Source organism: Callionymus lyra, chromosome 1 (assembly GCF_982586985.1).
Source record: "Callionymus lyra chromosome 1, fCalLyr1.hap1.1, whole genome shotgun sequence".
NCBI classification, from domain to species: Eukaryota; Metazoa; Chordata; class Actinopteri; order Syngnathiformes; family Callionymidae; genus Callionymus; species Callionymus lyra.
In genome coordinates, this window is record NC_141818.1 from 27,221,839 (window position 1) to 27,248,013 (window position 26,175).

The window sequence follows — 26,175 nt, forward strand, 5'->3', positions numbered from 1 at the left end:
GTGTATTCACTGTGTGATGTGTAGCGTGTTTGACTGGCCTGTTCTCTCACCAGTCTCCATGGTGATGATGGCTTAGAGGCAAGTTTACAGCACAAATCAAGTTTCTGACATTGATTTAATTATATTGTATTAGTGTTACACTGCCTCATCTTCTCTTTTATCCTCCACAAATGCACTCACAGACAGTTAACATACTATTCATGCTGGCAGAGAGATCCTCAAAAAATGGGTTTGGGTTTGTGTGTATAGCTGCATTTATATGACTTCATGAATGATCCTCTGAATATGATTCCTTTTCAGATTATTATTGGAATAATGAAGCGTACAGACAGGAAACAAAAGTTTGAAGAATGACAATGTTAACACTGAATCATCAATTTATGCCAAGGTGTTTTATTTCTTGAATATGAAGTCGACTGTCGATGTTTTTATAGACATGAAGGGGCAGTTGTTCATAAAATATAATCTGGATAAAAATGAGACAGATTAGGAAATCCCATTTTTCGCTATCAGGGTCAGGTAAACTGTTTTTCTTTAAAATGTCAGACTAAGATTAAAAGGCACCCAGGCCAAACAAACTAGCTAGCAAGGTTTATCTTGAGACACATAGACAACATTTAGAATATTATTACAAATATACCAGCGTTAACTTGCAGTGTTTCAAAAGACGTCACAGGCAAGGAAACAAAAAAGTAGTAGCATCCCCAGTGACTATTAGTGACTCATTTTTAACAGGTGTGTATACATCAGCAGTGTCCCCCAATCACAGTGTGGATAGGCGCTGGAAGGCAGGAACCATGGCACTGCTACACACCTATTTGCATACTGAAAGACATAGATGAAAACTGGGGACAATTTTGAACAGCACAAACTGAAGGTTTGATCCAGATTTACATTAGGATATGATTACATGATCTTTCTTTCCCTTTTGAAAAGCACATTTTTAAGATTAACGCCGATTTGATAACCAAAGTCCAATCAGATTACCTTTGAACAATCACTTCTTTACCCACTTTTTGACTCTTCTTGACTCGTACCAGTCTGAGCTGGATTGTCTGAGAGACGTGTGCATCTGTTCTGTCAGTGTGAAGTGCAGGCGGTGCACAGAGGGGAGAGAGACTCAAGCTGGAGGGCTGAAAGGATTTGGCAACTCATCTACATGTCACGCCAATGAAAGCCTATCGCCAATTAGATTTGCAGAGGAAAAGCAGCATATCTGCTCCACAAGCCCTGGTGGGAGAGGATTGTCTGCTGGAGAAAGGGAAATCCACGAGTGAGAGAGGCGGTGGCGATTTAGAGATGGAATGTCTCGCTCCAGAAAACAGAAACACTTTTAAAACTATCAAACATTAAGAAGAACACATGTTGTTGTGAACACACTCAAAGTTCATGCTCGTCTTCATCCTCTATTCATCTCACTCATCCCGCCTATCGCTGCTCGCGCAGCTTGCTGTCAATCTTCCAGTTAGAGCTCGCTGTGCTTCATCAGCGTGTTTCTAATCAGACCCACACTGAGAATGAATTAATATCAAACTCTACTCTTTAATTATATATGACCCTGTTCACAGTGCCAGCTACAAGATTCGAAGAAGAAGAGTTCTTCTGCTGTTTGGTACAGAACCTTCACATGGACTGTCAGATTGCACTTTGAAGTGAGATCTTTTTAGGTCGCATCTTTATACTCAATCATAAGTTATTGATTATCCTCGACGACAACAAAGTTCATCACTGGAAAACACTAGAATTAATCACAGGTATCCTTAACACCAATGTGAAATCCGAACTCCCCTGACAAGTGACAACTCATATGTTTTAAATGTTGAATTGAAAGATCATAATGATTCTCCGTTTTGAACTTATAAAGTTCTCCTTCATCTGAAATCTTAGCAAACAAGAGGTAAAAAGGTCCATTATGACATAATAATGGGTTTCACTTCTTCAGCCGGCTGTAATCCTGCTCCGCTTTGTTTATACAACAATTTCCTTGCATTGTTTCAGCCAAACTGTTTTCAGCCCAATTTAAAATATGATCATATTCTTGCTGCCTGTGAAGTCATATTTTAATTGTTGCATGTATGGTGAGGATTTATTGAATGTGTTGAAAAGTGCAACAGCTAACTAAATATGAAATACAAATTCTATGTAATACACACGTGATCACACACACTTCCCTTGAATCACATCAGTATCAACAGTGATGGATCAGGATATCACACCAGAACACTGCTGACAGTCTAAAGAAGAGGTTGAGCCAATTAACCCCTGACCTTCGGCCTTCCAACTTCATATATGATTGTTAATGGGGATCTGACTACTCTTGTTGCCGCAGCAGAAATCGCAGGTAATTTATCATTGACCAGAGAGTACAATTGAAGAGTAATGAAGAGAAAGTAAATAGTGGATTAATAAACAGTTTGTCCTCAACATTGTTATCTTTGTTTTTCTTTCACATTGATATTCTGATGTGGGGCTAAAGCTGCACTGTTGTAAGGAGATGGAAAAGTTTGTTTTATTATTTCTGAATAATGTTTTCCCTGTGTGTCATCCAACCTATACAAGAAGTGATTTGTGGTTTCTTAAGAAAGTGTCACACTTGCACACATCCAGCTTAAAACCTAACACTAAAAGACATCTGCCACTACAGCAAAGCTACTCTTTTAGATAGAGGAACAATTTGAACAACATGAAGATTATTCAAAGATTGCACTGTGTACCTTCTAGATGTCTGTCACTTGTTCATTCCCGTCTTCATCACAGAGACTCACCATGACGTATGAGCATGTTTTACTATGTTCCAGAAATCAGTTCTACATTTATAACACACTGAAGTTGATAATGCCATCTTGACATATGTCAGCTTCCTCTCACTCGAAATATTATTGTTTCAAGGCAGAATAAATATTGTAGAACATCTGGAAACCAATGACGCTGTTCGAAGTTGGAAAACACCTCATGATAAAGTAAGCAGCCTTATCACCTGTCAGAGAGTAGATATGCATGTCTATTTGGTTTTGTTTTTAACTCATAAAATAGGGCTTGAAACCTGGGGCCTCCGTGTTCCAATTCAATGAACTTAAATACTGAAGTACATTTAAGGATAACATTTTTTTGAATGCCTGTTGACGTTGAATCAGCAGCAGACCTGAGCTTGTTTCTCCACCACTAGATGTATCCAAATAGAAACATGATGGGAATATGTTGGCGATTTGTAAGAGTCAAAATAAAATTCCTTTTTATTCTCTGTCAATACACGGAAATTCAATAAATGAATAAAAAATAAAAATTTTGTGCAGCGGGACATGACCCTGATCCATTGAACTAACATTGCCTAAACTGCCCTTTTTAATCAAAAGAGGAAGAATGGAATTACCTACTTAAGTATTTTAGTGACTGTGGTCTCTTACTTGGATTCATTTTAGAAACTGTGTCTTTTAATTCTTCATTATTTATGTTCAGAGAGTAAAGTTATGTCCTCTCAAGGATTGATGCAGAAATCGATGTCCTAGTTCTTCGTCACAGCGTTGCGTCGTCTGCTCCTCATACGTTCTCCCCCCAGTTCTCTGCTGCCTCTCTAACAAGTGCATGAGGTGACAGAGCAAAATGGAGTCAAGCACAACTGAGATGTGAGAGGCAGGGTTCAAAACCTTGTCATACAGACTTCCATGTCTGTGTCTGGTCGTTTGTCTGCCTCTGAGTGTGTTTTAAGCTGGCGATCCTAATAATATTGTTTTTAAACCGTCCATTAAAACATCCTCTTCATCTGAGCTGTGAGGACTGGTCTTCTTTTTTTTGCCTTTCTGGTGTGCACTCCTGGTACCGCTGTTACACTGCAACAGAGAAGAAATCATTCACTCTTGTTGTCCTTTAACAGCCTCCTCTCTTCCTGTGCCTTTTAACACCTTCTTCTTTAATCTTATATTTCCTCTTCATCATGTTTTGCATGTCACTCACCATATCCTATCTCTTTGAAACTGTTGCTTTGAACTCAAAACACTCTTACACCTCCGCCCCCTCCACCACGCTTGGTTTGCAAACCTGCCCAAGATTCTTTTCAGGGAATGAGAGATGTGGAAGAAGGAGGTTAAAAAAAGACACATGGAGCAGAAAGGTTGGGAAATAGAGGAAGATGTTTCCAATTCAAAAAGACATGCAGTGTTTCCTTGGCAACCCGGTTTCCATGGAAACCATCCTGCTAAAGATGCCATTAGTGTGAAAAATGCCAACTTACGCTTTTCTTGGTTCGTAAGAAGCGCATCATGAATTCATCCGCGACAGGGAGCACCTACTTCAGACCATCAACAGAAAACACCTTATGACACCTGGAGCAACTTTTGTGTGAGGATGGGTCGTAAACGTGGCTTCTATAATTTTGTCAAACAGTGTTTAAATGTTTAAACGACACGCTCCTTTTGACTTAACAGGTGGACCACAAAAACTGTGCCTTGCTGCACAGCTGAGGACACACGAGTGAACTCTGTTTTCATTTCAGGATCAAACCTCTGTTTATCCCTTCATTCATTGATTATTTCATTAAAGGACTCACATTTTTACTTTAAACCTCTGAAGGAAAAATTATCAATAATGATGCCATTGTTTAAGATAATTTAAGGAACATAGCTTACCTGTATCATATAGAGTCGTTTAATAACAGTAAAACTTGTATAAAAGGAAATAAATGTGTTTGGTTAATGTATTGAAGAAAAAACACAGCAATTTTTAAGATATATTGAGCCACCAAGAATAAAAATATTACATCGGGATCACACTCATATTGGCTAGGTTTCTCAGATTTTATCGTTTTAAGGACCTGAAAAGGTTGTAGATAATGGCATTTCTTATTACTGTCCCCTCACACTTATATTTCTCCTTCTCCCCATATCACTCCTAGCAGTAGTCACCATCCTGCTGTTCTGTTCTACGATGCCTCTCCTGATGTTACTACACACACTGACAGTCTTTACACAAAAATACATGTTTATGCCTGTGAGAACAACAGCTCCACCAGTAACAACATGCCTATAAGTTCAAGTTGTCACATTTCGTTCATCCACAGCAGCAAACTGAGGGCATGGGTCACACACAAACACACAGAAAATTTAAATAATAACTAAGAGTCACATTAACACAAGTGGACTGTATACAAACTTCTGTATACAAATTGATAGACAGTTAAAGGATATCATCTGCAATTAAGCTTTAAAAACATTTGGGGGAAATTTCACCGTCTAGATCAGGGTTTGGCAAATGAATGGACATTCAAAAACAAGCTTTAAAATATTCTAGTGAAAGAAACATTGCATATTTCATATATTTTACAATTTTGAATGAAATACATAAATGAAAAAGTGTTTTTATACCATAATGTAAATACATGTGCAAAATATGATACAAAAGCACTACAAAAAATAAATACCCATAAAAGGACAAATATAATGAATATAGGATAAAAGGATAAAAATATGTAAGGTCAGAGGGTCTTGTGTGGCTCTAGGGTTAAGGAGAGGCATGCTCTCATCAACCCACATTCACTGTCAGTGATCCTTTTGAGAATATTAGATTTGAAAAATCTGTAATATCACAATATACAACCAGTATACATATCAATTGAGGAGTACAATAATAAAGGTTTTCTAAGTAAATCAAATAAACAAACTGATACAATAAGAGCAAATCAACGGTTGAAATACAGTTAATATCATTAAATATTTCACCTTTTTATTGTTACAAAGCCACCTAAAGGTGAACTTCACCAATCCATATGCAGCTATAATGCATTTTAAAATGTATTTGATTGGTCTGAACAATTTGATAATTAAATGAAGAAGGTAATGATGATTAGATATATATCAACACAACAACCATTTAACAACCATTAACCACCAAAGAAGACATTCAGTCATTAATGGATACATCTTCATGTCAACACAACGGATGCTGAACAACAATCGTTTCAACTACGTCACACTATAGGCGAGGTTTGCTCTCACCATGAAATAATCATCTTGGTCAACATTGGTCATAGATTAAGTGCTGCTGGAACTTTTATCAAAGTAAGTCTAGATATACATTTCATAAGTGAGCTTTAACTTATTGTGATTTATTGGAATTCATTTCAGTTTCTATGGTATGGCTTGTCGGGTTGGGTGGGTCTGTAGAGCTAGAGGCTGGGGACACCCTGCAACGGTCTCAGGCTACCAGGACACACAGAGACAAACTAACACTTAACGACGCGTACAATTTAGAACCATTTGACCTCAGTTGGTTCTTAGATTATGGGGTTGTCGGGTCAGCCCCAAACAGGGAAAATACTCACTTTCTAATTATGGCAGAAATGTATATATATAACAACCGACACATGTAGCACAATACTGACACACTTTCTACAGTCAATGTTCAAAATCTGACATTAAAATAAATTACTGTTGACATTGATCTTTTTGTTTTTAACTCCTCAACGTAATCTTTCGGGTCGCTAAATGTCTTAAATAGTTAATAAGAATGTTCCACCTTCACTAATATCATTCTTCTCCTCTGACACGTGCCACCTTCAAGCCTGATAAAAAAGTCTAAATAATTTAACTCTAAATACTTTTCCAGCTCATCAGGGATATAAGGGTGAGAAAAGCTGGGAGCCGCACCATGTCTCAGAGAATAAGCTTACTTTGATGCTGAACAGGAGAGAGAAATCAAAGAGAAGATTAGTGTAGGGCTGAGAGAGAGATGTAGCAAGTAAGCAAAGAATCAAGTGAAAGAACACTGGAGAGAAATTGGAGGGAAAATATCAGCATGAGAACATTTGGGTGCACAAATACAAAGACTTGTTGGCAAAAGAAGCCTTCACTAATGCTCTGTCATTAAATGAAGACAATGTTTTCTGATGCTTTGTGTCACCCTTTCCTGCTCCTGAATTCAAAATCCCATATTCTAAATATAGAATGCAGCCTCGGGGGGAGAAAGCACAGATATTAGGTGTATGGGATTATGTGGGAGAGTCTCTCTAGAACCCAGCCAGCGTTCGGCTGTGTTGCTGTCACACACACAAGAAACCACTTCTGGTCACACAGAAGTTGAGTGAGCAGAGACAAAGTTGAGCTTGATAAGGAAAAACAAACTGAATCAGCCATCTTCTTTTCAGTGTGAGTCAGTGTGAGAGTGTGTTAGGAGTGTCTCTTGCTGCAAAGAAGCAGCTGCTCTGCTCTGAGCCTTTCATGGATGACGGAGCATCTCATCCAACCTCTGGAAATTATCTAGAAACCTGCAATAGAACACTAATTACAACCACTTTTAATTGCAGTTACACCTCAAAGCTCATGAGCAGAAAGAAAAGACTGACAAAGTGCAGCCCAGGGGCCACATGCGTCCAATGTCTGTATTCATCTGGCCCCTTGAGGTAAAAAAAATGAATAAATGAAACGGATGTTACTGTGAGCAAACTCATAGCCATCATCTCCGTTTGGAATTTTTTTGTTTTTGTTCCCTTTTGGTTTAAATGTATTTATTTCAACGCGGCTATTAGGAGTCCTGTCCAAAAGTTTCGTAAATTGTATTTATTTATTTTTGACAATTAAATAATACAAAACTTTAAGCATACAAGACTATAGGCATTGAAATTGTGCTGGGACAAGAACATTCTTGTTATTTCTGCCTGTATTCATGATTTCATTATTCAACAGTTCATAGTTAATTGACTTTGCGGTTGCTGTTATGGTATGCATCGGTGTTGTAATTATGTGGTTATTGTTGTGATATTTCTATTGTTTTTCACATTAATAATAAAGAGGATTTCAGTGAATCTCATTAAAGTAGAACTGCTTAGCAGCATCTTGGGTGAAAGGCTGCATAACTACAAACTTAAACACTAAATAATATTAGAAAGGTTGTCGTATAGTTGTCCTCTTCTAGCCACTAGATTTTTATTCAGTGGTTGTAGGGTTGAATATTGAACAGTAACTCGTTAGGAGAGAAGAAGTGTCGAGTGAACAAGTGAATGTCATTCTCTGCTACTGGAAATACTGAAACTGTCACAAATAGATGACACTCCTCTCTACACAAGCACATACGGTCAGGATCTCCAAGAATCCTGACGTATGGGAGGTTTAAATATTTATGAAGCTGAATCTCAAGTGGTGGAAAATGCCAGTCATTAGTTCGAGTAAGGGTCTCTTACACAGAAAGAGAAACACATTCTTACTTTGAGATAAGAGTTGTTCTGAAAAACGGCTGCCGTTCCCACTTCACGTTCAGAACATTAGAAAGCATCTCAGATTTTTAAAACATCCTCATATTCCTACCTCTGGCATAGATCCCTGTTACTGTTTTTTTTTCACCCAATAAATGATTTTTCCAGGTGCTCCCTTCAGGCAGGAGATCGATCGATCTATCTATTTGTTGAAATCATTTTTTTTAACCAAATTGTTTTACATTTCTTTATTGTACAGTTAATGATTCGATCAAAGAATATATTTTTTTTTTCTTCGCACATGTTCAAATTGATGTGGATAATTGGCCATGTTTAAAGAAAAAAAATGTAGATTTATATTATCATTGAAACATGTATTTTAACATGTTTTTTTAACCTCCCTGGCTTCCAGAAATACATGTGCAGTAGTGGAGGATGTTCACCTTAACCCAGAGACAACACAAGGGTTAATAGCTCAAGAAATAGAGTGGGAACAAGAGGCAGTGGTTTTGCAGAATTAACTAAATATATTCAACCATTATTATCTTTTAAGTAAGTGGAGATTTATAGATCACACAGACAGAATTCTGGAAGTCAAAGTGAAATGAGCTGAAGATAAGCATTTGCACTGTCAAGCCCATCTTATATACAAGCAGTTGAACTCAGATTACCTAACATTCCTCATTTAGAAAGCATATGAACTCCCTCTTTTTTATAAATCCAAAAATTCAGATTAAACTGTGACTCATGCTCTGCCAAGAGAAGCAGCCAGGCCTCAAAGGGGGTTAGCAGGAAAGCTGTTGTATATCTGCTAGAGTGGCTTCAACCTAGCAGCGCAACTAAGAGTAGCCTCCTGAAAAAGGAACACTGCTGAAGTTTAGATGACTTGGGTACATTATTTGTTTTTCATTTTAAGTGCACATTTTCTGTTCAGGCTCTCATTTCTACTCCTTTTTTTTTAGTTGTTGCATTTTACAACTAGAAGAAAAGCATCTGTTAAGGTGCCTGTCAATAGTTTATCATGTCTTTTGACACTGTATTGGCCACCAAATGTACACATACACGCACGTATGATAATTTGTGGGATGGTAGTTCACATCCTCTAGAAGATGGCATCAATGGCAGTCATTGATAGAAAAGCATTGATTTATTGCATCTTAAATGTAACATTTTAAATTAAGTGGGTGGAAATCTAAATCATGATTTGTTTTAAACAATCAAAAGATATTTCAAAAAATAATTGATGATAGCAAAAACTAAATAAATCAAAAAAAACGTGCAGAGTACCAATATAATCGTGACAATAAAGGCTTTGCACCGATGAGCTGCTTTCAATTTAAATGCCGGAAGTTTCTTTCTTTCCTCTGAATGGCAATTTAACGTAAAGTTCAAGTGCGAGTGAGTGAGTGAGTGATTTTTCCGACCTACTTTTTGGATAATTTATTGGTTCAGAAAAATATTTAATATATTTTTGTGGGCTTTTTGCGGAAAAATATGTTATATTCGAGTTTTAGTACATTTTTAAACATTAATTTTTCAGCCACCCCCTCAGGTCCGACAAAAAGATGGGAGTGGTTATGTGTGATGTCAATGGGTGAAGTTGCCAGCTTTATCTCATAGATTTCCATTGTAAACATTAGTAGATATACGCATAAATCTGAAAGGTTGAACTGAGGATAATGAAATAAATCACGATGATCAGAGAGATTTGCAGCTAAACTGAAATTAACTTCATATAGATTAGAATCTGACGAACTCTGAAGCAGAAATGTATGACTATGTTTTGTATTTGTCATAAATGACCATGATGGAATCCTTAACACACTCTCAGGAGGTGACAACACATTGCGATTTGTTTAAATACAACCAAATTAAGTTTAGTGCTGCGTAATATTTTTACATTCTCCAGCTCGCACTTTTTTTTATACTCCATGGATATGCTTGACATGTTTGAGGTTATTACATAAAGTTCTACCCTTTCTGAAGTCTCTGCGACGAGAGCTTATATATTTTATTTTATTTATTTATTATTGATTCTTTTATGCCACTTAATGTAATACAGCTTGTTTGATCGTGTTTAATTCATATCTTTATTTTTTATTCTGTACTGTAATTATCATCTGATTCTGATGATTCAATTCAAGACTTGCACAATTTTGATATTTATCTTAATATAAGAGCAGAGTCCAGCATTATTTAATAATTTATGTCACTCCCCCTCCAGCGAGCTGTAATCATGCCCGCTAAGTTTTTACGATGAGTATCTTGGAGCTGGAGACTTCAGGGATTGATGACCGACGGTGACAAACCTTGATGCTTCTCACAGCCCTCACAACAGAGTGGGTGTGGTTATGGTAAACAAGTTTAATCTTCAGAAAAAAAGAACCCTTTTGAGTGGGCAGGCCTGGAGCGCGTTTTCTAAATATTTCAATAAAAGATAGTTTTGTAAAAACAGACACATAATAAAGAACGCTATAGAGGTACAAAATTAATTTAAGAGACACTTAAATCCAAACATTAGGTTTGCCCTTTAAAATGCAGCTTGTGACTGAAGAACACCAATGAGTAATAGCTTGACCGAAGTCTGATGTAAGCCGGTTTTGTTTAAATGTTATGTTAAGATGACGCGATGACATGCGCATCATAGATTATCATAATTTGAAAAAATGGAGAGAGAGAATTGAAAGGGTGATTATAAGCGTGAGAAAAGTGTGGTGTGTGGTGTGAGAATGGGTCAAATTGCGTGACTGTCACATAAAGCGCGACACTTGGCAGCTCTGTAATATGCAGCTGATTTTGTAACAGTCCATGGAAGCTATTTTCAAGCACTTGTGAGTATGAAAGACTTCTATTATAAATCACAGGATCTCCTGTACAGCAATCAGTGTGCTTGTAATTTGGTCCCACTCAACACTGTTGACAAATTTCATCACATATATTCTCTCTATCGCTCAGGTTTTATCACACACCTCGGCCACTTTGAAGAGCTGATCATTTTTGCCTCATTAATGCCCCTCCTTTTTTATACACCTGGTCAATGAGATATAGATATGTTAAACAGATGTTAAACAAGCTCATATTTGTCCATCTGGATAACTTTGTTTTCTCCAAGTAACAAGCTGAACATTTTCTCAATGTACGCGAGGTGCTGCTACGTCTCCTGGAGGACCAAACTCTCTAAAGGCAGCTTTCACAGCCAAAGGGTCTCCTTTCTTGGTTACATACTTGCAGGTGCCCAAGTTCAGTTAGACCCTGATAAAGTCAAGGTGGTCCAAGACTGGCAAAGCCCTTCTTACCTGAAACAACTACAACAGCATTAAAGGACCTCAAGGAAAGTTTCACCTCATTTAGAGAAAAATCTCTAAACTTAGGAAAATGTTGTCGGAACATGATCTGGAGCTTGTAATCCATGCGTTTGTTTCTTCTCGTCTGGACTATTGTAACAGTTTGTTTTCATGTCTTAACAAGAAGGAGCTGTCTCGCCTGCAGTTGATTCAGAACCGTGCAGCGAGAATTCTGACCCGCTCTGGTAGAAGAACTCACATTTCTCCGATCCTTAAAACTCTTCACTGGCTTCCAGTTTCTTTCAGGATCAACTTTAAAATTCTGGTTCTTACTTTCAGAGCTATTCATGGTCAGGCTCCTCCTTACATCACTGATCTGATCCAGCCTTACACCCCAGCTCGGGCTCTGAGGTCTGTGGATCAGAATCTACTTATGGTTCCTTGCACACGGTTCAGGACCAGAGGAGAGAAATCTTTTCAGGCTGTTGCTCCTAGGCTTTGGAACAATCTTCCTCTCTCTTTGCGCTTGATGGAGTCTACTGACTCCTTTAAGAAACATCTTTAGACGTTTCTATTTGTTCAGGCTTTTCCTTGATTTTCTGGAACTTCTGTTGTGTTCTCAGTTTTATCTTGATCTTTAAAATATATACTTTATTGAATATTGTTTTGATTGTTTAAGCGCTTTGTGACCCTGGTCTGGAAAAGCGCTATACAAACTTACTTACTTACTCATTTCCCATACTCTGACAACCTGATCCTGCTGCTTAGTTTGTGGTCAACGTGAACACTTCTTGCATTGGAGTTGGAGTGGTGCTGTTGCAACAGTACGCTAGGGTTGGTAAGCCTCCCCCATGTGCTTTCTTTTACCACAGTTTGTCTCCTGAACGAGGAGATTGTGAACTTTTAGCAGTCAAAATGGACCTAGAAGAAAGGAGCCATTGGCTGGTGGTAATGGTTTTGCCTTTTGGACTGGCCACAAGAACCTTGCCTATATTCAAATCACTAAGTGGGTAAACTCATGCAAGGCAAGGTGGGCCTTGTGTTTGCCCAGAATCAGCCCAGCTCTGGCCTCTTTCGTCTTTTTACGTCGTCCTTGGTCCCAAGGCCTGATCTGGATGTATTAAAGTTGGGATGACATGTTCTATTCTAGATGCTAACACCTTACTAAAGATCTTGATGCCTGCGTTGATGAGTGAGAGGGGGCGGTTAGACTTCAGTTGAGGTTTAATATTTAGACCAAGTGTGACTGGTGCGTTGTCGCTTAATATTATGGGCTGGATTTTTGTTTCTGATATGATTGATTGTAGATGCTTACTTGTAAAGAACTAATCTATTCTAGATGAAGTGTGATGTACCTGTGAGAAGTACGTAAATCCTCTCATCCTCACGTTTCAGTCTCAAGTTTCAAACTCCTCCATGTACTGTTTTAGAACTGCCGATGATAGCGAAGGTCTGGTATTTGCACTTGAAGTGGACCTGTCCTGGACTGGATCAAGCACAGTATTAAAGTCACCTCCTATAATCAGATCAGAACTGAGTAAGTCAATTAGATTTGAGAATAAGGTGTGGAAGAAATCTGGTTGCCTTGTTTGGCCCATACACACTAACTATGGTCATATTTTCTTTGTTATCTAGGGAGATATTAATTATGACATTACTACCTTCTGGCTGTGAGATTGAAGTTTTGAATTAAAAAATGTGTTCATTAAGATTGCAGTCCCTCTTTGTCTGGAGTTGAAATTTGCTACAAAGATGTGCCTGACCATGAATAGCTCTGAAATCAGGAACCAGAATTTTAAAATTGATCCTGAAAGAAACTGGCAGCCAATGTAGAGTTTTAAGGATCGGGGAATTGTGAGTTCTTCTACTAGAGTGGGTCAGAATTCTTGTTGCAGAGTTTTGTATTACCTGCAGGCGAGACAGCTCCTTATTGTTTGTTGACTTGGAAATGGCCAAAACCTCAGCCTGAACTCCGGCCCTGTACTCCACTGCCTGAACAGCTGGCTACCCCTGTTCCTCACCCCCAACAGGCAGGACCCTAAAGCACTTCTCAAAGACACCTTTAATTTCACAAGAGTATTTTCTTCAGTTTAGTCCTTTGCCTCGTCACCTCGTCACAGATTCTTAGGTACTATTTCTGGTTGTAATTTTATGTGTTACACGGTGCTCAAATATCTGTCAAAATGTCTCAGTACAACGTTGGTAAATTACAAAATCTCTGAAGTATTGATTGACTACAACACGATCATCAACCCGGTTTAACTTGAGGAAAGTGGCTGAAAAAAGTGACATAACACGTATATTATCCTTCATTTAAAGAGATATGAGGAATAGGAAGAGTTGGCAGAACGAAGGCAAACGAGATTCCCAGTGCGGCCTGACAACCTGTTGTAAATCAGTGCAATGAAGAGACCTTTTACTGTGATCTTCAGAATTAGTCATCCTGTCCCCGAACCTCGTCACCACGAATAAAATGAACTAATTAAAGGCTGGGAAAGACAAAGGGGCCTGACTCTTTCCAATTTGAATGGGGGAGGAAAAGAGTACGCTTAGGGATGACAGGTTATGTGAGGTAGTTTTAGGCACTGCAGAGGTTCACTGTTCCCTTGGTCTACCTAATCATTCTGAACACTGAAGCACAGTAATGATATAAAATATCTATTTTTTAGTTGTTTTTTTTTTTGTGGCAGATTTTAACCTGAGGCGATAGACCATAATTTCTGTGTGATATGATAAATATTGAGCCACAAACCAAACTCATCCATCCGTCTGGGTTGTAGCCAAAACAAACAGACTCAGTCTTCTCTTTCTCCAGAAACTTTGTTTCCATCTCTTCAAGCTCTACACTTGTGTCTGTGATCTGGTTTTCTTCGATATACTTAAAGCTCACAGTTGAAAGTAGGACCGTAATTCACTAGTAAAATAATGAATCATTCCTGTCGACTAAGCTCTTTTTAGAAAATGTACCCTCATCCTGGTTGCTTCACAGTCAGTTGCAAATTTTTGAGGAAGAAACTGAATTATAAGTGAAGAGATCTTGAGGCTACCCATCTGGTAACAACCTATAACTGTGAATGCAGACTAAACTCTGGCACTGGGCGTGCACAGATCAAATAGCCCCAACAGAATGGATGTCTTGATCCAGTTGTGGGATTTGAGACCTGTTGACGCCCCGGCAAAGAAAAGTAATTGCATTTCCTCCATGCTGTATGTTTTCATCTTGATAGATTTGTCGTTTTTTTTTTGTTTTAATAGTTTGTCCATGGAGTTCAAGAATGTCACAATCCCTTCAAGCAGCGGGTCTTATATGAGCCCACTCCCCATCCCTTGGACCCTTTCAGTCACAGAAATGTCTTGCCAAACTAGTATGAAATACTGTTCTTGAAGGCATGATGTGTGTTTTACTTTAGTGTTCTCTCTTTTTGACTAAACTTGAACACGTAATTCAGTAACGTTAGCATCTCTTGTGTGTTTTGTGATATGAATTAGTAGTCAACAACAGAGAAGCCTGTCATCATTTTTGCATGTATTATGTTGGTACAGTGCAGATAACATGTAGCGTTGCATTGTGGTTGTAAACACATGTTCAATGCAATGTGAATGAGCAAATCTGATACCTCACTTGATACCACCTTTTAAGTCACAGTATAAATGATTATGATAAATGAGTATGTTGACATGTCTACACAGATTAAGTCCAACAATATACCGGAAAACAACTCATTAGTCTTTCGAGCCGCGGCAGTGTAGCACTACATTTGATCCTAACTAACCCAGAACCATCCACAGTAAGACACACTCAACATAAAACATCTCGAAGGTTGAACTTGTTAGAAAAAAAAAAGGACACAGCAACTACGCTGAGACTAGGATCAAGTGGTTACAGATTGAATCCAGTAAACAGAGATGTGTGTTTAATACAGTGTGAATGAGGCTGTAATTGTTCACTCACTGCATATGGATATGTAAACAGCCACATATGGACTCACAGAAAGAACAAATGGACTATGTAGAGCAAGGTTCTCCGGGATAGTAAACCACAAAAAAGCTTTACCAGGAGATCAGGAAGATAGAAAAACATGTTTTATTATAACTGAGATGTTTATGAGCCAAACTGTTGACCTTCAACCCTGTTTATGAAACTTGTAGCTAAACATCATTTTGGTCATCCATCATTTCACATTTCATTTTGTCATTGTCTTGACCTTACACATTCTTCTAGTATCATTATGAAGACATGTCATTTTTGATGATTGATTTATCAGATGTCAGCTGCAGAATCAGAAGCTACTCTCCACTCTCCCCAATACACTTTTTTTTACAGTAAGAAACACATAAGGAAGTGGTTGCCATGACAACTTCTTCTACCACCACATCTAAACTCACGATGAGGATACCTAAACCCAACGGAAGGTTCAGGACAACAAGGAAAGCTGGTATTGAAAATGAGGTAGATGAGCACACAAGGCGTTACCAACTCACACAAATACACACACTAACTCTTGTGGCGTTGAGTTTGAAGCCCCCCATCTTTTTGACAGCTGAGAAATGTTTTAATTATATGTTGAGCCAACATTTCTGCCTCCTTCCCTCTAACCACCATGAACAATCTTAGAACCCCCTGCCATTCAAACTCTCTTCAGTCAACACTGTGTTTTATGAACACCAGAATTTTACATCAGACATTTACCTTAGGAACTAACAGGTGCACAACACAGTCTGGTGACTGACACTTAGGCTGAATTATGGTTTTGAGTGTTTTGAGCACTGTCCGAGCACTTTCACATCTGCATCTGCATTGTTCTAATGAGAACTGCTTTCAGGCATTCCATGTTTACATACACATATATTTATTCATTTATATGTATCATTATATATAAAATAAAAATAAAATAAATTGAAATAAATTGAATTACAATGGGCTAAGAAATTTAAATAGTACGTTTTTTATTATAATTCAAATGTATTCTGAAAAGCAATAGCAATGAAACAAATTGTTAGCAAACTGTCCCATGAAAACATTAAAAAATGTTTTGCTTTTAACATTATTGTTGACTCATTTATACTTTGCTCAAGGACACTAATTCAGGCAACCCTAAAATCAACCAATTTCTTTTTATACTGCAGTACTTTAGAAACTACTGAGATACTGCAACAGAACAAAACACAAGGTTGTCCCCCTGTGTGCCAAATAAACAACAACAATTATAATCATTTACTTAGAATTCTGTGAAAGAAACTGCATCATTCCCCAAAAGACCTCAGTGAGATGTTGTTTATTAAAATGATTTTAACATTCTGCTTGTCACTAATGGAATTAATTTTGACTGATCACGCAGCAATTACATTCTGTTAGCAGTTTAATGAACTAATTACGATTCTTCAATCAGAGCAGTGAGACCGAATGTTTCATGGTAGAACAGCATGATGAATTTATTTTGTGATCATTGTTATTACAACCACTTAACAGAAAGTCATGAACATTTGAAAAGAGATCCAAAAAATCAACATGACGCGCTTACCTTGGCAGCCATGACCATGGAGGAGCCTCCTCTGATTCCCAGGATAGGAATGTGAGTCTGGGCAGAGATGAAGTCCAGGATCTGAGCGATTGCCTCCTTGTCTGTGTCGTCACCAAATACTACTCCTTGAAGCGAACTGCGTGTCATCTGTGAACAGATCCGGTTGATGATGCTCTTGGGGTCAGTCTCGTTCATGGTCACGACCTCAACTTTGGGAGGGTATGGTATGTGCAGGAAGTCTTCTTTCTCAAGCCCCGCCCCCAGAGTTACTTCACTAGAGTTGCCCACCAAGATGACAGAAATGCTGAGGGAGTTGATCAGTTTGGGATTGATAGGGAGAATTGGTGGTGAGCCCGGGGAGAACGGAGGGGGGATGACAACACCCCTTTGGTTGCCGCCTCCTCTTTGACCACCTTGTCCACCGGGAGGCCCTCCAGGTCCTTGACCTCCACCCCTTCGCGACTCGCAAACTGGCAGGATTATACAGGTGAGTAGGAGCAGAGAGAAGGAGAGGACGGGCAGAGTCGGCCAAGGCTGAGAGTAGAAGTGGGGGGGAGGTTGGTTCGCTGCTGTGGAAGGAGACGGATTTGGAATTGAGCAGCGGGAAAAGAGACGCTTTTCCTGAAGACAGGAGGGAGAGACGTGGAGGCTGACAAGCATTGCGGAGGAGGGTAAATGACGTCCCTGGAGAGAGAGAGAGTAGAGATGTAGTATGTTGGTCTTCCAAAAACATTTTTAACACAATTTTACATTAACTGTGATTCATCCCAAACTTTACACTATCTGCTTGTAAGTTGCCTTTTTCTAAAAATAATTTTAGTTTTCCCATCTAGAATGGACCACCCACCATGACATCTCCCTGAAAGTTACGTTTGACCTTTTCTGACACTATTTGCCAGAAACACTTGTGTGAAGTCCACCACTGCTCTCATATTGACTCCTTCCTGTCTGCCATTCACACACATGTTCTGACACACACCTCTATCCTGCCCACGCCTCCACCTTGCGCTCACCACGGACCACTATATTAGAATCTCAATCACAAACGTCGTAACCAGCACTTGGACAACGTTCAGTTTTAGAATTGGCATCTACTCCCTATGTATCTTGTGACACAGAAGATAAATAATAATAAGCGCTTATTTAATACAAGTGGCAGTTTGTTCTGCCAACATTACATTTTTTTCAATTATTGTTTACATTCTTTGTGAACTAATGAAAAAAATAAGAGCAAGAATGACTCCAAAGAAGACTGAGGACACAAACAGAAAGATGAGATATTGGGGAAGTAAAGATTCAAAAGCTTAATTGCAAATCCAGGTATTAGGTGTGTTTGTAATGATTATTAGAGTGAGATGAATCCTTGAGAACACACTGAGTGGAAGAAGAAGAAGGAGGAGGACACGAGTGGGAGGACAGCAGAGAAAAGAGAGGGGCGAGAATATCAGAGACGTACACAAAAGACACGGAGGTGGGAGAATGAACGTTGGAAGAAGAGGTGGAGGTTTGGTGATGAAAGGAAGGCATGATTATCAGAAGAAGAAGAGTGTCACAATAGTGATGTCTGCAAAAACACTTGAAGAAGAAATAATGGAATTAAAGTGTTGATCGACAGCTATCAAAACTAATGTTGACCAATCAGAGCGTCCGTTTCCTTGCAATAGCAGAACGCAGTTTCCATGGTTACAAATTAAATTGTGGTCCTTGTAGCACGCTGGAAGAAGACACACACAACTGGACCAATTTAAAAGTACACACATGGTGCGTGCTTAACTCACAAAGTAAAAAAAAAGCCTGGCTCATGGACACACAGGACGTGATTGCACTTCTGCAGACAGAGACGTCGTCTTTAGCAACACTCACATTAAAAATACATTTCCAAAAGTGCTACTGGTTAATGAATGGAGATAACAAGAGACCAAGTGGAGAGTCAGTGAGGGTTTTATTATTTCCACAAACTTAACCCCAAATCAATGGGGTCGCAGTGCTTGGCCGTCGAGAACTGGGTCCAGCTCGGAACTTAAGACGTTAGCAAAGGCCTAACGTTGAGGATGTTTCAATCAGCACAACTATTTTGTTTTTGTAAAAGACAGAAAACGTTAATAAACTAGACGTGTCTTGTTCATTGTATGTGTATTCTGTTAACAGTTTCACAGAACTCATTTTAAACTCCCAATACCGTGGTACAAAATTATTTCACACATACTTTAAAGAATAATTGAAGATGATCAATACAGAGTCTAAAAACAGCATTAAATCTAAACAATGCCTGAGTGTGCTCCCTTGGCTGTGCCCATAAACTTTTTCTAAGGCCACAGAAGAGATATGGTCAATATGGTCTTCATGGGTTAAACTTTGGAAGGTAGTTGACTAAACTCTTGCACATTTATCTCACAATGACATGTATGTGGGTCACTACATTAACAAAGTGGGCACAAGTGCACAACTCAAGCATCCTGCAGCACTTTCATAAAAACAATGTGTGCACTGACTTGAAGAGGGGCACAGGTGGGCGATGCAATAAAACATCTACATGTGTGCCTGCTTGTGTGGCATAGTTTACGATCAACATAATTTACTAACTCACACTATGAAAGCATACATGCAACAACAAACACAGCAGGTCAAGCGATGCATGAAAAAGTGGAATTCTCAGGTAGTGGCGCAAACTTTGTTACGGAGGCCCAGTAGAGACAGAGATACAAACAAAACATGAATCATAATAATATTAAGGTTATAACATACAATAACCCTTGGGGATAGGCAAAAATACAAAAAAACACTAGCAATAAATGTTGTCTAAAGAGCAGCACCATCAGTCTGGTTCTACACTGGACGCTCTTCCCACAAGGAATAGTTTGAAAGAGAGTCAGAGACCAAGACAAATGACGGGTCTCAGTCTGGAGAACTGCAGAACTTATTGTTATCTATGAAAAAGTATCATGTCTTGCACACTGTCGCATTCCACCTGAGATTTTTCTTTCTATCACAATCCAGCTGCCATCAAGAAGATAATCATTATCATACATAGATATACGCTGAACCTTTAGTTGGCAGCTGGGAAATGTAAAAGTGAACGACTAGTTTTACCTGTCAATCAAACAGTGTGTACGTTGAGTTCAGACATGCAATCAGACGTCAAGCAGCTAAAAGCAGCATTATCTCAAGCCCATACACCCTCTATTTACACCTTATTTCATTATTCAATTCACTCTACGCAATCTACAGCTACATTCTTTCAGCTCGCTACAGTCAAGAGATGTGTCATTACGGATGTAAACGCTTTACTCTGGGCCTGCAGGTTACCTCTTTCTCTTGTTTGAGATCAACCATTCCAATGAGAGAACAGAGCTTGTGCAAAAAGAAAATGAGAAACAAAGAAGTCTGGGAAATGTTTCAAATTATATCTAACTTTTATATATTCACAAGTGGTGAAAATCCTTTTTTGTGCATTAAATAACAGGTAAAATGTATTATTGTCAACAACTATATACAGACTAATTTTCTTAAAAAGTGCAGCATATATACATATACACATACAAAATTTACAACAAAACTTCAATGAAAACTTTTTTAATCAAACACATGTTTTCATCTAAATCAGGCAAAGGGGAACCCTCGTGTCCTGGGTAATCTTGTGCCAGTTGGTGCTTTCCGTGGAGGACTTTACATCTACATATTTGGATTTGTGATAACTGAATTTCTGCTTTTTGGAGCTAGTGGATATCTGGTGTATCGCAAAGCTCGAGAAGTGATTGGAATCGTGAATGCATTATGTTGCAAGTGGATGGGATTCTGATTGAGGTGCTGACTCAGCATCGTCATAAACTGGACGTCATTCTCGTTCAGAATGGCTGACTGCCTGCGGTTCATGACCTCGTCCGTACATCAGGTACCCTCTTGAAGAGAATGTCTGCCCGACTTGATGCATAATTCGGACATTTGGAATCGACGGAAAGGCGACTGAAAAGACTCAAGAGTGTTTGGAAAACTCCAGCCAACTCCCAAGGCCGCCTACCACCTGCAGGCAGAGACTGGGACAATGACGTGGAAGTTCATGGACACGTGCTCCTACAACTCAGTTTTGTTTTGTCTCTGTCTGTGTTTGTGCTTCTGTGTTTGAGGTGTGTTTTCTTTGTATCCCAGCACTGCTCCCCCTTCAGGAACAGAGTAAAGGTGCATGTTTTATCTCCACCATCCCGCCCCACCTTCCCTCATGTGATTCAAGTGCAAGAGTTTTTTGGTGCTGTCAGGGGATTAGCTGCCTTGGTGATTGTCTCACGTGTTTCCACTACACCACATGTTGAATTTCTCTGTGAGATTTCCCTATGGAGATCAATAAAGTATATTGAATTGAATTAAAGGTATCTCTTTATCAGTACCTAACCTTTTTATTTGTCACCTTTTCTGAATTCATTAGTTTTTATTTTAAAGAAAAAACTAGACCCATATTACAAACATACAATCACTTGCCGTGGAATACGATGTGCTAAACGTTGAAGTACAAGCTGCGATGCAAGCTGTGGTACACGCTGCACTATGCGCTTTAATACACACTGGAATACACAATGTAGTACACAATGTAGGACATGCTGTAGTTCACACTGAAGTACATGCTGTAGTACACACTATAGTATATATTAATGTTGTACCTGCTGTATGTAAGTAAGTAATATTTGTAGAGCGCTTTTCTAGACCATGTTCACAAAGCACTTGAACAATTGAGTAGATTCTGATCCACAGACCTCAGAGCCCGAGCTGGGATGTAATGCTGGATCAGATCACTGATGTAAAGAGGAGCCTGACCATGAATAGCTCTGAAAGTAAGAACCAGAATTTTAAAGTTGATCCTGAAAGAAACTGGCAGCCAGTGAAAAGTTTTAAGGATTGGAGAAATGTGAGTTCTTCTACTAGAGCAGGTGAGAATTCTTCCTGCCAAGTTTTGTATCAGCTGCAGGCGAGACAGCTCCTTCTTGTTAAGACATGAAAACAAACTGTTTCTATAGTCTAAACGAGAAGACACAAACGCGTGGATTATAAACTCCAGATTATGCTGTGACAACTTTTTCCCAAGTGTTATACACTGTAGAACAAAACACTGAAAAAAAACATTGTAGTACACACGGATGTGATACACACTGAAGAAACAACTGTAAATATAAACTTTAGTGTAAACTCTAGTACACACTGTAGGAAACCCACTGTAGAAGACCCTTTAGTAAACACTGGTGTACACACTGTAGTAAAACATGTAAGACACTTTAGAAAACACTGTCGTACACACTGTAGAAACCACTGTAAAAACACTTAAGTGCAAACTCTAGTATACACTATAGAAAACACGCTGTAGAACACACTCTAGCACACACTGTTGAACACACTGTATTACACAATATAGATCACACACTTTAGTATACACTGTAGAACACACTGCAATACACAATGTAGAACACACTGTAGAAGACAATATACAGTAGAAGACAATGTGAAAGACACTGTAGAACACACTTTACAACACATTGTAGCACAAACCCCTGAACATACTAGAACACTTCAGTACACATTTTAGTATACATACACTGTAGGAAACAGTGCAATACACACTGTAGGACAATTTGTGGTACACCCTGTAGTACACACTGTAGTGCACACTATATAACACACTGCAGAAGACACTTACGAACACACACAAGTACACGCTTAAGAGCACAGTATTGTACACACTTTAGATCACATTGCATAACACACTAAAGTACACACTGTAGAAAAAACTTGTAGTATACATTCAGAACATACTGTAGTACACCTGGTCAAGAAAAGCGCTCTATAAATACTAATTACTTACTTACTTACCTTATAGAACACACTGTAGAACAAACTTTAGTACAAACTGCAGAGCACCTTGTAGTACGAACTTTAGAATACACTGCAGTACACACTTGAAAACACGCTGAAGAACACCTTGCAGTACATGCTGAAGTACACACTGTAGAATAAACTAAAAGTAGTAAACACTGTAATATGCACTGTAAAACACAATGTAGAACACACTAGAACACACTGTAGCAAAAAATTTAAAACACAAATTATAACACATTTTAGAAGACATTGTAGTACACACTTAGGAACACACTTAAGAACACACTGTAGTATACACCATAGAATACACTTTGGAACACACTGTAGTCACTATAAAACACTCTTTAGATAACACTGGTACACACGATAGAACACACTGTAGTACAACTGTAGAACAAACCTTAGAACACTGTAATTACACACTTTAGTGCACAATGTAGAGGGTAATTTAGAACATAATGTAGTACACACTGTAAAAAACACTTTGGAACACACTGCAGTACACACTGTAGAATACACTTTAGAACACCCTATAGTACACACTGTAAAAAAAATCAACACTTTGAAACACACTGTAGAATACCTTGTAGTACAGGCTGTACTACACACTCTAGAATATTTTGTAGAACCCACTGTACTACACACTTTGGTACACACTGTAGAACATAATTTAAAACACACTGTAGTACACACTGTAGAACGCCTTGTAGTACACACTGCAGTACAGACTGTAGAAAAAAATCTTTGGAACACACTGTAGAAAACACTTTGGAACACACTGTAGTACACACTGTAGAAAACACATTGGTGAGACTGTAGTACACACTGTAGAACACATGGTAGAACACACTTTAGAACAGACTGTAGTACACACTAAGAAACACACTGTAGTACATACTGTAGAAAACTATTTGGAACATACTATAGTACTCACTGTAGAACACTTTAGAACACATCGTAGAACAAACTGTAGAACACTTCAGAACATACATTGGGACAAACTGTAGTACATAATGTAGAACACTCATCAGTACACACTGTAGAACACACATCAGTACACACTGTAATACACACTGTAGAAAACACATTGGAACAAACTGTAGTACACACTGTATAACACAAATACTTTTTTTTTATCTGACTGGTTGTATTTCTTTGTTGGACTAATGTCCACTGAACCAATTGTGTATTTCAGCGGCTGCGAAATATGAGTCTTAAATGGCATCAACTCCCAGGAGGCAGCCCCTAACTGTGGCTGCTCTGACCCATGGGACTCGTTGCACCGACACGACTATCCAGCGAGAGTTCTCTGGTGTCTGTTTAATTACCGGAAGGCTCGTGTCGCTTCCTTGTCATGTCCAATCACCTACAAGCATTCCTGAGCTCAACCTCAAAGCCTAAGATCTCATCTGGACCAAATATAACCACTTCAACTTTTCCAGTATCCCAGCAGACAAGAAATACAACAGAATTGTATTTTTGAAATACAAATAAATGCCTGTAAGTAAGTAAGTAATATTTGTCAAATGTCCATATTGTCCACCTTAAAGATCAAACACTTTAAATGGGAGAAAAGTATAATTGTAAGTAAGTAAGTAAGTAAGTAATTAGTATTTATAGAGTGCTTTTCAAGACCAGGCTCACAAAGCGCTTAAACAATCAAAAAAATACCCAATAAAATAAAAACTTAAAAGGTCAAGATAACACCGAGACAAACCCAAGACTCCCAGAAAATCAAGGAAAAGGCTGCACAATGCAATAAAATAGTGTTTTCATCACATACAGCATCAATTCCCAACCTGTGGGCCACGCCGAGGTATTGCAAGTGGGCAGCAAAATCGTTTCCAAAATGGTATCTTTTTTTTGTGGGTGGGTGGATGTAATTATATTAAAAGAAAAATTCACATAATATTGTTCAAAAGGTTGGGGACCACTGACATACAGTATCGTAGTACTATTTATTATTTTAACAACATTTCCTGTACAATGTAACCAAAAGTTAAATAAATGTCACAAGCCAGTCATGTGCACATAGACAGAGGTAAGGGAAAGTAAAAAGAAAAATGGTAAAGACGTTTTAACACAATATAGAAAAAATTATGTAAATAAAAAACACATTTCAGTTACCTCGGTTAATATGGGTCAATATGAAAAAAAAACAACATAATATCATGAAGGAAATTTTCTATTTGCATATTAATTAAAAATAATATAAATAATGGATGAAAAGCATTGATGGAGTGATAACTTTGTGATAGTGTGAACAGTACAATGACAGCTGGTTACGTAAATAAAGAGAACAAGTAAATAATCACTAAGCCATAAAACAGAGATTTTTGACTAATTTAGATCCAGCCTGATTTTGTCGTATATTAAACTTCACATTAGCTTTGTCGACTAACTCGCAAGAGAATGAAGATAGGTCCCGCCTGTTGAAAATGAAAGAAGAAGAAGGGATGTGTTGCAGATTCTATCTCAAGTATCTTCCATCTATGCAGATTTTGTCTCTCGCTGATCTAGACATCAAAGACACCACAGATGCTCCGACTCAGGGCGCTGTTTTAATGGTCATGCAAAGACAAGCAAGTTTATGACATGTTGCTATTCCTGGTACCTTCAAACCTTCCTGCACACCTCCCTTTTGGACTGGCGACAAGATGGATTCACTGCACCAAACAAGAAGATATAAATAATCCCACTACTCAAGTGTTTGTGAACTGAAATTTAAAGAATCATGAACGGACAAATATAAAACTGGAGAAGCACCATGAGAGTGTAAACAACTACTAAGGAGCTCATTTGACTTCATAAAAACGCTGCAAAACAAGAGGACTCTGGAAATACAGCTGAAACTTCATCCAGACCTGACCTTTAACCTGGCTTACTGAGATGAGAGACCACATGACTATAAATCATGTTAGTTTATGCTGCCAAATGGACAATAACAACAAATTGTTTGGAAAAAATACATATTTAAATAGTGAAGTGCCTTTGTGTTCCCTGTGACTAGCTGGTGACCTGTTCATAGTGTCCCCGCCACTCACCCAAGTAATTGACCTGGATTATCATAGCATAGAAGATACATGAATGGATGTATTTAATGCTGATAATAATAATGGCATAATATTAAAAATAATAATATTTATTTTGGTTTTATTATGCTGTCTATATGCAGCATAACAGGTTTATTTTCAGCGATTAAAACTATGTAGTTAAAATAGAAAATGAAGTAAATGTCGTAAAATTATTTAAATTGTATGTCAAAATGTTGGATAGCATTAAACTTATTTGAACAGAAGGTTGAAAAATGTCTACTCACTTTCACACTGAG

At 38.3% G+C, this 26,175-nt stretch overlaps 1 protein-coding gene across 1 annotated transcript in view; it reads right to left on the reverse strand.

The window, feature by feature from the left end:
• The window catches only part of grin2bb (glutamate receptor, ionotropic, N-methyl D-aspartate 2B, genome duplicate b), an 80,510-nt gene that overhangs the window by 39,860 nt on the left and 14,475 nt on the right, over positions 1 to 26,175 (reverse strand). The window contains exon 3 of the mRNA XM_087798798.1: positions 16,986 to 17,669. Within this exon, the coding sequence (XP_087654924.1) occupies positions 16,986 to 17,669 (684 nt within the window). The remainder of the gene's footprint in view (positions 1 to 16,985; positions 17,670 to 26,175) is intronic.